This window comes from Ursus maritimus, unplaced genomic scaffold (assembly GCF_017311325.1).
Source record: "Ursus maritimus isolate PB19 unplaced genomic scaffold, ASM1731132v1 scaffold_26, whole genome shotgun sequence".
In the NCBI taxonomy this organism is placed as follows: domain Eukaryota; kingdom Metazoa; phylum Chordata; class Mammalia; order Carnivora; family Ursidae; genus Ursus; species Ursus maritimus.
The window spans coordinates 17,311,396-17,325,186 of NW_024425119.1; the positions used below are offsets into that span (position 1 = coordinate 17,311,396).

The window sequence follows — 13,791 nt, forward strand, 5'->3', positions numbered from 1 at the left end:
ATGGTAATAGAACAATAATAATTTGACAGGGATGTCATCAGATGCTGATTAACATTAATAAGCAGTGTGACCTGCCTAATCACCCAAGTTCTTTGTGCATAATGCATAATGTGGTCAGTTTTCAATTATCTTCAAATGGATTAATGATGGTGAAAGCTTTATGTGTCTCTGTATATTGGTAGACACTTCCTGATTCAATTCAATGTAATTTCATTCCACAAGCAAATAATAGTTGTCATAACAGGAATTGTTTTTGCTTTAAATTTTGCTCTGTTTTGGTGGAATTGTGTTGTGAACTAAGTAAGATCTTTATAAAGAACAATATAAACATAAAGTTATAGGAAATGACTGCAGTACCTAAAAAGTTTTTTTATATAGTGGAAATGAAAACTTATTTTACGATTAACTAAATAAGGGTGCCCACGTGGCTCAGTCGGTTTAGCATCTGCCTTCAGCTCGGGTCCTGATCCCAGAGTCCTGGGATGGAGCCCCAAGTCTGGCTCCCTGCTCAGCGAGGAGCCCTCTCCCTCTGCCACTCCCCCTACTTCTGTTCCCTCAAATAAATAGATAAAATATTTTTAAAAATTAACTAAATAAAACATTATTGGCCTAAAAATCACATAAATGATTTCAAAGTAAGTCATGTTGAGAATTTTTAAATTTTGTATTACTGATAGTTTTTCCCTGTAAACATAGTTATCTACATAGTTATCTACATAACCATCAAAATCTATAAAGTCATGGATGTAACATGAGTATTTTAATTATTTTAAGTGATGTGAATGACTTAGAGGAAATTTTTATACATACACAAGTGTCCTTTCTTCTTCTAATAAAATGAGAGATATAAAGTAAATTTATATTTGTGCTGAATATTCCTGGGATAAGACAATCCCCATCTCTGGCCCAAGAAAAATCCGTATACAAATATTTTCCTTCTTGGGGCACCTAAGTGGTGCAGCTGGTTAAAAATCCAGCTCTTGGTTTTGGTCATGACCTCAGGGTCGTGATCTCAGGGTTGTGAGATCGAGACCCACCATGGGGATCCACGCTCAGTGCAGAGTCTGCTTAAGACTCTCCCTCCCTGGGCCCGTCCCCACTGCTCATGCTCTTTCTCTGTCTCTGTCTCTCTCTCTTTCTCCTTCTGTCTTTCAAATAAATAAAGAAATCTGAAAACAAAATGCTTTTCTTCTTTCATAGCTGCTTGTCATATGGCAGTGTAGGGAAAGCAAATAATCGTATTATGCCTATACACTAAAACTCATATTCTTTTTTAGTTACATTAGTACATTTATTATTAAAGTACGTCTAGTACATTTATTTGTAACTGTTTAAAATATTTTTTATCACTGTACATAACTTTATGAAGATTTTTAAATTTGTATTGGGCATGTATAACTATAACATTACTGTGTATAACACTCTAGATTAAGAGCTTTAAATTGGTTGTAGAGAACAAATTGGAGAGATTCAACTAAAACCATATCAACTTTATTCTCAATGCATTTATAATATGGTGATAAATACAGACATGAACATAAAGAAATCTATGGCGGTGAATGGAAAAGGGGGAGAGAAGAAGTAGAAGATATAGCTTGAATATAAAACGGGACAACCTTATCTTGTTAAAATCAACTGTCATATTCCTGTCTGGGATCATTCCCGATTCTAAGCAGTCTTGCTTTTTGTCAAGGAAATGAGATAAAAAGCCTGTTCTAAAGTCCAGTGGTGGTGGGGTGCCTGGGTGACTTAGTCGTTAAGCATCTGCCTTCAGCTCAGTTCATGATCCCAGCCCCGCATTGGGCTCCCTGCTCAGCGGGAAGCCTGCTTCTCCCATCCCACTCCCCCTGCTTGTGTTCCCTCTCTCGCTGCCTCTCTGTCAAATAAATAAATAAAATCTTTTAAAAAAATAAAAATTAAAAAAAATAAAGTCCAGTGGTGGTATCTGAATTAAGTTAGATGGGACAGACATATTTGGGGCTTTAGTCTAAAGACACAATAGCAACCCAGATAGAGGGATGTTTGTAAATCTCTGAGACCATGTCTCTCTCTCTGTCTGCCTATCTGTCTATCTGTCTCTCCTCACACACACACATACTCTGTTGATAAAAGAAAATAGACATAGATGAAGACTTTAATTACATACCACCTCAATATCTCTTCTAATGAGGTTGGAAGCATCAGTTTAGACACCCTAGTCCTGTATCTACCTGGTTTTTGTTTGTTTATTTTTACTTATTCTCTCATGCTAATATAAACTTCTTTTTTCCGTTCAGTGTAATTTCATTCCACAAGCAAATAATAGTTGTCATAACAGGAATTGTTTTTGCTTTAAATTTTGCTCTGTTTTGGTGGAATTGTGTTGTGAACTAAGTAAGATCTTTATAAAGAACAATATAAACATAAAGTTATAGGAAATGATTGCAGTACCTAAACACACATGTATCCACATTTTACTTCAGCTGAGATATATAAACAGCTGTTGCCTTTTTTATTTTAAAGCCATATTAATTATAATTTCTAGCTCTTTGCAGTATTGCCGTTCATTTCTAAAAGCCTCTTTAAATAAGAAATAGTATTACTTATGGTTTAAGCAATGTTATTTTTTAAGCAGAAATCAAATGTCAAAATAAATCCAAATGGGTAAATCCTGTCTTAATAGTGAACATATGTTTCTTGTTCCCTGCTTGCTAAACCCAGATGTTAATTACTACATTTGTCACTACATTGCTCTTTTCCTATTTGGAGCTGGCTGAGATTACGTTGCGGGCAAGATAAATGTCACATGTGTACCATCAGTAAGACCAAGATTATTTTTCAGAGTCTAGTGAAGTACTGATGACATTTTAGAATCAGAATTATAAAAGATTCCTTAGAAGTTCACCGTTCTTCATAGTGTCATTATTCTATGTAACTCCAATACGAATATAGTGGGTTGAACTACATTAAAGACTGGACATTCTGACAAGCTGCTTTATGAAAAAGGCAATAAAATACAATTACTGTTCAACTTTGATTTAAAACTCTTATGAGAATTCATTTTTAAATTCACATTTTTACAGCCTTTCACAGTGTTTGAGAGAGATAGATTTAGCTTATTGTTTTAACTCACTGAAACTAAATCTTGCAGCCAATTCTAGATGTTGGCTGGCTAGTTAATAAATGGGAATTCTTAATGTGTTATTTTAAAGTAAGAAAAAATTGATCTCAGTGTTATATTACATTACTTCTGATCTTTGCAAATACTTTAAGTCTCTGTAGTCTTTGAGAGCAAGAATATGTTCATATGATATAAGAAAAACACTGAAGTTTCAGCAACTTTGAATTGATCAACTTTCTCAAAAATCAATCATTTTAAATTGCAAATGGATTAATAATATAATTGGCAAACAACATATTAATAAGATTTCAGAATTTAACAAAAAATAAGCTGATACAGACTTTAATTTTAAAATTGTTATTTGGCTTTCAAATTTGCTCTTTATTGAATGCATTTGCAACTTTAAAGTACATTATTAGACATTTTAAGACCATTATTAGATAAACATCTACGCTAGCAATATATATAATAACCTCATAAAGCATTTAACATAGCCTAATGCATTTACTGGAACCATTGATATATCAAAGACCAGTAATTTTAGAGTCCCTAAACAAATCCCAAACTTGTATTAATTTATTCACTAAATATATAATGTTCTACATAAGAGGGATGTTCCAAATATTTAACAAGTGTTAGGACACAGGTACTGACCAGTCAGGATAAGTGCCAGTCACTAACCCACTATTATGGCCATACGAGCTTGTATTGGTTGAGTATTTGCTGTGATGGAGAAAACTGTAGGAGGAGCAGTGGAGAGTGGGGGAAAACAGGAGTTTAGTTCAAAATATACTAAGTTTGATTTCCATATGAAATTTCTAATTAGAGATGTCAAGTGCAAAATTGAATGTCTTGAGTTGAGGGAAAAAGAGAGGCTGGAAATAAAAATATTGGAGGTGTCAGCAAAAATTGGTTTTCAAAGCCATGAGATCGGATGAGATTACATAGGGTTAAATGTAAATATGAAAGAGAAGGGATCTGAGGGCTAGACCATGCAGCACACCTATTTTAAAGTTTGAGAGGATAGGAGAGAATCAAAAAGAGAGGCTGAGAAAAAGCAACTTGTTGGAGACCAGAAGCATCTTATACCTGGAATCCCAGACAAAAACCTATTTTAAAGAAGGAGAAATCAGCCATTTCAAATACTACTGATAGGTCTAAATTTGTGAATTGGCCACTGGATTTTAGCAAAATGGATATCATTAGTGAATCTAACAAGAACACTTTGATGTGAGTGTTAGGAACAAAAACCCTGATTAGAATAGGTTCAAAAGAGAATATGAAGAGAGGAATTTGGGGTAGAAAGCAGAAAATTATCTTTAAAGGGGCTTTGCTCTAAGGATGAACAGGAATAAGATAGCGTGCAGGGAAATGTAGGTCAGGAATTTCGTTTATTGAAATAAGTCATAGCATATATGTATGTTGTTAGGAAGATCCACTGAAGAAGCAAAAATTGATGATGAGAGAAATGAGAACTTAGAGACCAAAGTGTTGACCTTGAGTAGAGAACAGGGCATGGGATTTAATCAGTCTCAGATTAAAGCACAGACAGTCCACCCATGTAATAGAGGAAAGGACCGAAGTGAGGTAAGATGACAGATGTGTTGGTGGAAGCTTATCGAAGTTCTTTTCTGTTTCTATTTTTTCTGTCAACAAGAAGATAGCCTTGAGAAGACTGAAAGAGGGGGAAAGTGTGTTGGCATGTTGAGGAGCGAGGATAAGGTATTAAATAAACCTATAGATGAGTAGAAGAATAAATGGACTACTGACATATATAGGTTGCCAGAAAATCTTAAACACCAACTTGAGGGTAGTGGGCATGAGGTAATAGTAAGAGCAGTAAGTATGGTTGAGTGCTTTTTTCCAGGAACATTCAGCAGCTTGCTACAGTTGTCGAGTTGGCAGAGAATAACCCAAGTTGGGTTTTTGACATATATATGATAAAATAAAAGGAGAGAGGGCCAAAAGAGTTGAAAGAACTATGCAATGGAGTTATTGGTATCAACCATGGGATCCAAGTTCACCAAGAAGGGACACGAGCATATGAAAGAAGTTAAGGCCAGTGAAAATGTCTTATAGTCAACAGATTGTTTGAGTTGTGTAACTTGAGGAAATAAGCTAGAAAGGAGGAAGATGGTGATGGTAGACTAGGCAGCTAGAAATCAAGATAATGGAAGAGCTTTCTTCACTGATCAAGACAAGATCAAGGGAACAGGAGTGAGTGGCTGAGTGTGATGCAGAGCAAGATCAATGGATGAGAGGAGTTCAAAAACAAAGAATGTACCACAGGGAAGGAGAATTGGGGTGACTATTAAAATAAGTGTGAATTATGACAAGTACTATTGAAGACAGTGACAATGTTCCAAGGTGGAAAATGTTCAAGAAATGAAGGTCAGTGACCTAGAGATCAGTAGGCAAGTTCAACAGCAAGTGGAGAGGACAGCATAGTTAGCAGACAGGATCTTCAAAGCAGGGTATTTTTATAAAAGAAGAATGAATGGAGGTTAGAAGACCAAGGAGATGCAAGAAGGATACCTACCTCGCAACCAGGACTAGGCTTATAAAGGGAATAGGAAAGAACAGAAATGCCATTTTAAAGATTTGGTGGTAAAGCAGAATGGAATGCTCAGAAAATACAATATATTGAGCATATGAGTAATTTTGCTGATGATATTCTCCAAAACTGGCTACTGTTTTTTCTTTCCTCCACAATGCTGCACTGTCATCTTTCTAAAAATACCTGATTGCGATGCTTTTATGCTTAAAATTCATCAATAGGTCATAGTAGTTTCAAACTTGAGTAGAGCTAGCATGCTCTAAGACTCCTACAAAGCTCTCTCTATCCACATCTCCCACCTGTCCCCCATATGCGTTCTTTACATCTATAGACCATTGGCAGTGATAACACAGGTGGGCCTGGGCTTACTGACTACACTCTACCACTCTTTGTTTTGGGGGCTTTTTTTTTTTTTCTGGTACTAATTTCAATCAGTGAATCACTTATGCTATCTAATAGTCAGTTTTCTCACTTCTAGAATAAAGTAATTAGATTCAGAATAAAGTAATTAAATTCAGAGGGTTTTTTTAATCTGGTAAACTATTACCTTTTGAAGAATTAAGCAGAAAAGCAACATTCCTCATAATGTGAGAATCTCCTAGGTGTATTGCAAGACATTTAGGATAAGTGGCCTTGCCCATTAATTGCCAAATGTATCCTCTGAGACAACCAAAAGTGTGCCCACACATTTTCTAGACACCTCATATTGTAGGGTAGTGAGATAAAATGCAGGCCACCCATTTAAATTTGAATTCGAGATAAGCAAAAATTTTTTTTTAGAATAAGTATGTTGCAAATATTGTGTGGACATTCTCTGTTTTTATTTGCTATATCTGCCAGCCTTACATATGGGCAATACTGCTAAGTAGGATTATACTTACAGTCCATGTAACAATGGTACCTGTAGAGTTGCTCAGTATACAATTTATACAACTAAATGTAGCACATTGCTTAGGAGTCAATACAAACCCAATTGAGAATATTGATCTAAGTTATCAGTAAGAACAATTGTAGTTACTGACATTTCTATAACTCAAACTACCCAGTGGTGCAATGTGCTAAAAAGCAGTGGGAGGCATGCACATGAGTAAAGCCAAGTCAGAGAAAATTTTAAAATCAATTATTTTGAGATCCAGCAACATTACTTTTCCTACCCTCTTCATCTCTTTTATTGATTTCTGCCTCCATTGACACTGAATCATGTTTCTCCTCAAGAATGAAAACAATCTTGTTACAATAAGGAATTAGTATTTAGTATGTCACCCACACCTGGAATTACAAATGAAGATTTCAAGGATATGACAGTGTAAACACAAGGCAATAATTAGCTAGTGGTGACATTTCAGACACTAATTGGGAAGATATTCTGCCTACTATTGAAGTTTAATAACCATTGGGTGGTGAGGCCAAAATGTCGCCAGAGAAGAATAACTGACTAGTTGTCAAAAGGCCAAAGAAGGTCAAATTTTCTTCAACAAATTCTGCACAGTCTGAAGTTTGACTTCAAGCTCTCAAAATAAGAATAAGAAAACTTAGTTTGGTCAGCATCCTGAATATGGACACATTTCTTGAGGATAGATTCTTATTAAGCAACCTCGTAAGAGAGCAATACATAAAGATCAAAATTGGTAATTAACTAATTTACAATGGTGCATAAAACTGCTACATAGATAAGAATATTTGCATTAGAAAACCAATGTATTCCATATCTAAAGATAGACCTCAGTTCTGGTTAAGAAATATCTATTGAGCAAAAATACTGTATTAGATATGAGTGAATAAATGATGATCCCTGCTCTTGATATCTTATTGAGTAGGCTAAAAGAGTAGAAAAGAAAGCATGTGATAAACCTTGGGCAAATGGGTGAATAAGAGTGGAAAGGATGGGTAATGAAATGTGTAGGAAGACAAGGAGGTGAGAGAGCATAGCACACTTGAAATAAATACAATTCAGCCGTAGTTAAGCATAAAATACTGGAGGAGAAATGGTGAGAGATGAAGAAGGGGAATGAACAAGATCCCGATCAAGAAAGGTCGGAAAGGCCTTGTGAAGTACTTGACCTATTTCTTAAGAGCAATGGGGAGCCACTGCCAGATTTTATGCAGTTAGCTGTTAGATTTTTATTTTGAAAGATCAGTTTGACAATTAAGTGCAGAATAGATTTAATCAAAAGGTAACAGGATAAGGGTTGGGAACCCCTGCTGTAATTTAGGTGAGAAGTAATGATGCTAGAAGTCAGAAGCATACCTGGAAGGAAGAAATGGATAGTTGAGATATTTAGGAATTAAAGTCAATAGGACTTAGCAATAAATATTATGTGTGGGGTAAGGGAGAACAGGGAGTCTAAAAAGACACACCTTATTTTGAGCCTGGACATAGGAAGAAGTGGCAATTTGAGGGCAAAGAGAATGTATTTATTGGTGCACTTTCCGGTTTCCAACAGTCAAGGAAGCCAACAAATAGGTATTTTGAAATAGAGGGCTGAGGCTCAGGAGATAGACCTAGGATAAAGGTTTAGACTTGTGCATAATTATAGAAGGCATCAAAAGGGATAACATCACCCAGAAAGAATAGATCAGTAATGAGAGGGATGGCCTGGAAGAGGAACACTAGAACTTAAATTATAAGCAAAAGAAAAAGGAGCCTGAGAAAAAAAAGTTCCAGAAAAAAAGAGAGGACAGATAGAAGCAAAACTGGGAGACCTTAGTATCATAAAAGCAAATGAAAGAGAGTTTTTCACTAATAATGGAATAACTATATAAAGGCCAAGAAAATCCCCATTGGATTTGGAAAAAAAAAAAATTGAAAAGAAAAGGTTGTTAAAAATGATGGTAAGAACATTTTTGGAAGACAACTAGTGACAGAAACCTGAGTGTCATAGATCATAAAGTAAGTACAAATTGAAGAAGTGGAACCAGTATGAATGTTGGCAACTTTAAGTTTCGTCAAGGAGGGGGAAAATAAGGATTTGAAAGGGTCATTAGTGACAAGGTTATTATTTTGTGTGAGTATACTTTGTGTGGTTTGAGTCTTCTGTTTTCTAGTTGTTAATGGGGAGACTACTTTAGGTTGGTGAGAAAGAAAGGAAAAAGGTAAAGGTACTAACATATAGATTGAGATATTCCACAAGTATCCTGAGGAGGAAGGAATAGAATCTGGGTCATAGATGAAGGGATCACCACTGGGTGCTGTGTTAGTGAGCTTGGGCTTCCATAACAAAGTACCACACACTGGGTGATTTAAACAACAGAAATACATTGTCTCCCATTTTTGGAATCTGAAAGTCTGAAATCAAGGTGTCCACAAGGTTGGTTCTTTCTGACCACTGTGATGGGAGAATTTACTCCAGGCCTTTCTCTTTGACTTATAAAAGGCCATCGTCTGCTTGTGTCTCTTCACACTGTCTTTCCTACATGAATGTCTGTGTCTAAATTTCCCTTTTATAAAGACACCAGTCGTACTGGATTAGGGGCTCATCCTCCACCAGTGAATAGGAGCAATAAATATAAAATATGAAGAAATGTTGTACTTTGTCTTATTTTTCAGAATGATTATGTGCTTAGTTTTTTCCTCTCTGAGCCTGTGCAACAAACAGTTGAAGAATCATCACTTGTGGACCTAGGTAAGTAATTTCATCAGTGTTGTTGTGTACAATTTTTGAGTTTCAATATAATTGTGCAAAAAATATCACAACTATATTTTTTCAACTTTCAAATTAAAATATTTTTAAAGAATAAGCTATAAGGGTCTTTTCTAACGACTTCCAAAGCTTTTTAACCCCTTAGAAAATGTTCAAGTTAAATTAAACCAACATCTGTTTGTCCAATTACAATAACTACATGATGTCACATTATTAACTCATTTCAATTAATTGTGGAATTGCATTTCAGAAACAGAGTTCCTGCTTTCCCCCCACAGGTAAGTCTTCCAGTTTACTCAACAGCTTAGGAAGCAACAAAAATAAATATTAGGCAATAATAATGATTGCGAATTATCTCACAGTTTCTCTCTTATCTTTTAAAGCTCAGTAATTACTCTACCTCCCTCATGAAGTCTTCTTTTTATTACCTGGATCCCAAACTAGCCCAGCACAATTTTCTACCCTATTCTCTGCCAAATGTGTGTTAACTCTAATTAACTTTTCTAGCATTTCTCCTATATTGGCAGGGACTCTCTTTGAATGTCCCATCAGTTTTAAGCATTCATAATAAAATTCCATTGCCAGTAGCTATCCAATACTGAGACTGGTTTTTATGTCACGCAAGATTTGCAAGCCCGTAATTTGCTAGACCTCACCCCCCTTTCCTTTGCGACTCTCAGTCTTTTATCCCTATCCTTCTGATACTTTGCTTTTGAGATTAGGCCCATCGGCTTATCACCTCTGCTTTTATCTGACACTGTAGTTACCTACACTTACGTGCATAGTTCTATACAACCAGATCAAGTTGAATAACGTGATTGCTTATTAAGTTGTATATTTATGTGTGTGTCTACCTGCTTCTTCTGTTAAACTGAAGTAACTTTAAACTGAAGACTCACTTCCCCACTATGCACTGCTCTGTACTCACAAACTCCAAATTAATATATGAGGATTGTACCTTTCTCATTCCCCTATATTTTACTCATTTGGCATCACTGCTAAGACACTTTGCTTATATAGCCAAACCATAAACATTATTTAGTAAGTAAGTTCATTTCTTACAATTTATAGCATGTATATAAAGAAGAATGATATCACCTACAAAAAATATTTCCTTTTAATTGTCATAATACACAAATATCTAACAAATACCTTCTTTTTAAAAATACTGTTAGCTGGGGATATTTTTTTACCATTAATATTTATAAACTTGAATTAATCAGATTTAAAAAAATAAGGTTGCTGATTTCTAGAATTGTCAGACATTTTAAAAAGTAATAGGTTGACCTCTATTTTGTCATCAAAGTCCTTAAAGAAAATTGATTCTCTGTGTATCAAAAAATTAAGCCATGGATCACTATCAAATTTTTAGTTTTGCTGATAGTATTATTTCTCTGTAAGGTATTTGAAATTCATAAGCACACAAAAAATTAGGATTATTATTGTAAAAAATAAAATGGTGGTTTAATTTTTTTCTCCTTCACTTATTTCTTACTATATCATACAGTATTCGAGACTTGTTTTGGCAGAATGATGATGGACAAAAGATTTGATTCTCAATATTTGGTTGCATATGAAATATAGCCTATTGTTTTAAGACAATAGAACACATCTTCTGAGTAGAATGTGCAAATCATTACAACAACCAAGGACTAGCAGGAAGTTGGTCCTCCTTGTATTCTTTAAATTATTTTCTTTTCCATATTTCCAAATTCTTCATAATTTTTTCATGTTCATAAACAAGAAAAAACAATATTTATTTTAAGCCCTATTCTTGTCAGTTAGTTGAAACTTTCTGCTTATGTTGTTAAATGATTAGAGGACAAAATTTTTTAAGTGTATTAAAATATTGGTTGACATAGGATGACCTTAAGCAAAAATCTCAGACTTTACCATATTTACTACTTCTACTAACAAGTTGAGTAGATTCTGGATAACTATGTATCTAAGCACATGACTTGTAAAGATCATATTAGTAATAATTTGTAATCCTGGATCTGAGAGATATTAATATTCCTTTGCCTTTACTCACCAACCAAACATGCCTTGGTAGAACGATATAAGAATTTGACTTTTTAAAGTGCCAATCCAATCATCGCTCTTCTGTACTTCACACTTTTCCTTGGCTTCTCATTGCCCTTAGGTAAGGCCAATGTCATGGGCTTGTGACCAGTGCAGTCAAACTAGGCAGTGCTTAGAAAGGCCCAGGATTTGGTTTAACACTCATCTGTCACTGTCTTGAAAATTAATAATTTTTGTAAAAGGAACCCTACATTTTCATTTTGCATTTTCATGTCACTGAGCCTCAGAAATTATGTAGCTACCCCTGCCCTTAGGATAAAGATCAAAATGCTCATGATGGCCTCCTAGCAGAAATTGGGGCATCCCCCAATTTCTCTTTCCAACCTTAATATCAGGCTCTTTCCTATCTTGATTCTTGTGTTTTTCCAGTTCCTCAACTAAGACAAGCACCTCAGCGCCTAACAGATGCACCTTTCTCTGCCTGGACCAATTGACCAATTGATTCCTATTCTACCTCCTCCATCTTTTTTTTTTTTTTTTTTTTTTGCATCCTTCAGATCTCATCTTATTTGTCTTTGCTATATACTCCTAAATGTTTTTTCTTCAAAATTATTACAATGATGTTTATGGCTTGTGTGTTTCTTTGTAGACCAGAAATCCATGAAGACATAATCCATGTCTGTATTGCTCACCATTGTGTCCCCAGGGCTTAGCACGGTGTCTGGGCTACTCTAGATTTTCCATAAATAATTACTGAATAAGTGATTGATGATAGAAAGAGCAATGGAAGACACATTTATATTCTCTACTGTGGTAGTTTGTCATGGTGGTAGCTTTGTCCATAAATAGGACAAAAGAGAAGAAATTAAAATCCCAAATCATGCTACTCCTCCCACACTTAGCACTTCCTATGGCAGTGCCCTGGCACAAGGAATTCACTGCCTCCCCACCACTAGAATTCTCTTGAAGTGTCACCTAGAAAAAAAATCTTCTACACATTATCACATTAAATATTATGGACTCAACCACACTCAACCAAGGCACTACCCAGGAAGTTGCTGGATTTTATCTTGTGTATTCTTTAACTCTCTACTGGCATGATCCTCTATATTCCCTCCAAATTAATATAGGTCCCATGCCAAATAGTACCTCCATTAAAATATAAAATTATCCATTCTCCACCAGTACACAACACTGACATACAGAAAATAGATTTTTGTCAAGTTGTAGAGACAATAACATAAGTAATGGAGTAGAAAATGATCAAAGACAACAATTGTCAGGGTTAAGAAGATGAATTAATGAGCATGCCATTGATAATTACAAATGGTTACAAACAGGAGCTTTTAATCATTACCTCACATCACTACCACCAACTGGAGATGCTAATTTAAAAGGAAACTTGAAGCCACAGTCTCCATGGCAGGGTTTCTCTGGTTAATGTTATAGCTACTTGCTCTGGCAGAGCCCAGATCAATTATCTATATGGTGGAAGTACGGTACCAGGTTTTCAGTGTAAATTTTAATGATACAGAGGGACAGAAGGCAAAGGCTAGGACTACTTAGAAATAAATGCTTATATTAAGTTGTTTCTGAAAGTTGAAAGCTTTAAAATATTACGGTTTTTACTATATTATATCGTATAATATCATGTTTCCAATTAGGAAATTATTTTAAACTTTTACTTGGGGCTGATGTGGGCAAGAAAAGATGATAAGATGAGAGAAGAGTTTCTTTAATTACTTCATTTCTAATAGCTGGATATCAAAGATATCACTAAAATCCAACAAATGAGGCAATAAAAAAATCTTAACATATGTAATATTAGTGTTAGAGAAACACTAAGATCACCACATTGAATATAATTGGGTGGTAGATGAAAGAAGAGTGCAAAAGATTATGCACACTAATTTCATCTGTTTCTATTAGGAAACAAATATTGTCAAAAAAATAAAAGTCTAAGAATATTAAATAAAAGTAACCACTAAAACAAAAGTAAAAGTTTTTCTAAGTATCACAAGTACATAAAAATAAAAACAAATTCCTGAGCCAAAGACTGTCTTTAAACATCATAAAAACAAAAATGTTGTATTTCTTTAATAACAAAACAGTAAGAACAAGGAGGAAATGAATCCATTATATGAATAAGTATAAATGGACTTAACTCATCCATAAAGAAAAAAAATTTCCAACTGGAGCAAAAATATTAACCATAACTCTATACTTTATGTAAGAACACACCTAAGATAAAATGATATTTAAAAATTGAAAATTAAACTCCAAGCATAGGTATATTAGGCAAATCCAAAGACATGGAAACCAGAAGTCACAGTCTTAATAAAGAAATGGTGGCATTTAGGCCAAGAAGCATTGAATTAAACAAGAATGCAATGTTAAACTCTAGTAAGTACAATATCCTCAATAAAGATATGAGCAGTTATATATAAATAATGGTTTTATATATATATATA

At 34.7% G+C, this 13,791-nt stretch overlaps 1 protein-coding gene across 2 annotated transcripts in view; it reads left to right on the top strand.

The window, feature by feature from the left end:
* Positions 1–13,791, top strand: part of PIK3C2G (phosphatidylinositol-4-phosphate 3-kinase catalytic subunit type 2 gamma) — a 318,577-nt gene that overhangs the window by 270,285 nt on the left and 34,501 nt on the right. For both annotated transcript variants that reach the window (XM_008707062.1, XM_008707063.1), the window contains one exon: positions 9,205–9,280. In XM_008707062.1, coding sequence (XP_008705284.1) covers positions 9,205–9,280 — 76 coding nt within the window. The remainder of the gene's footprint in view (positions 1–9,204; positions 9,281–13,791) is intronic.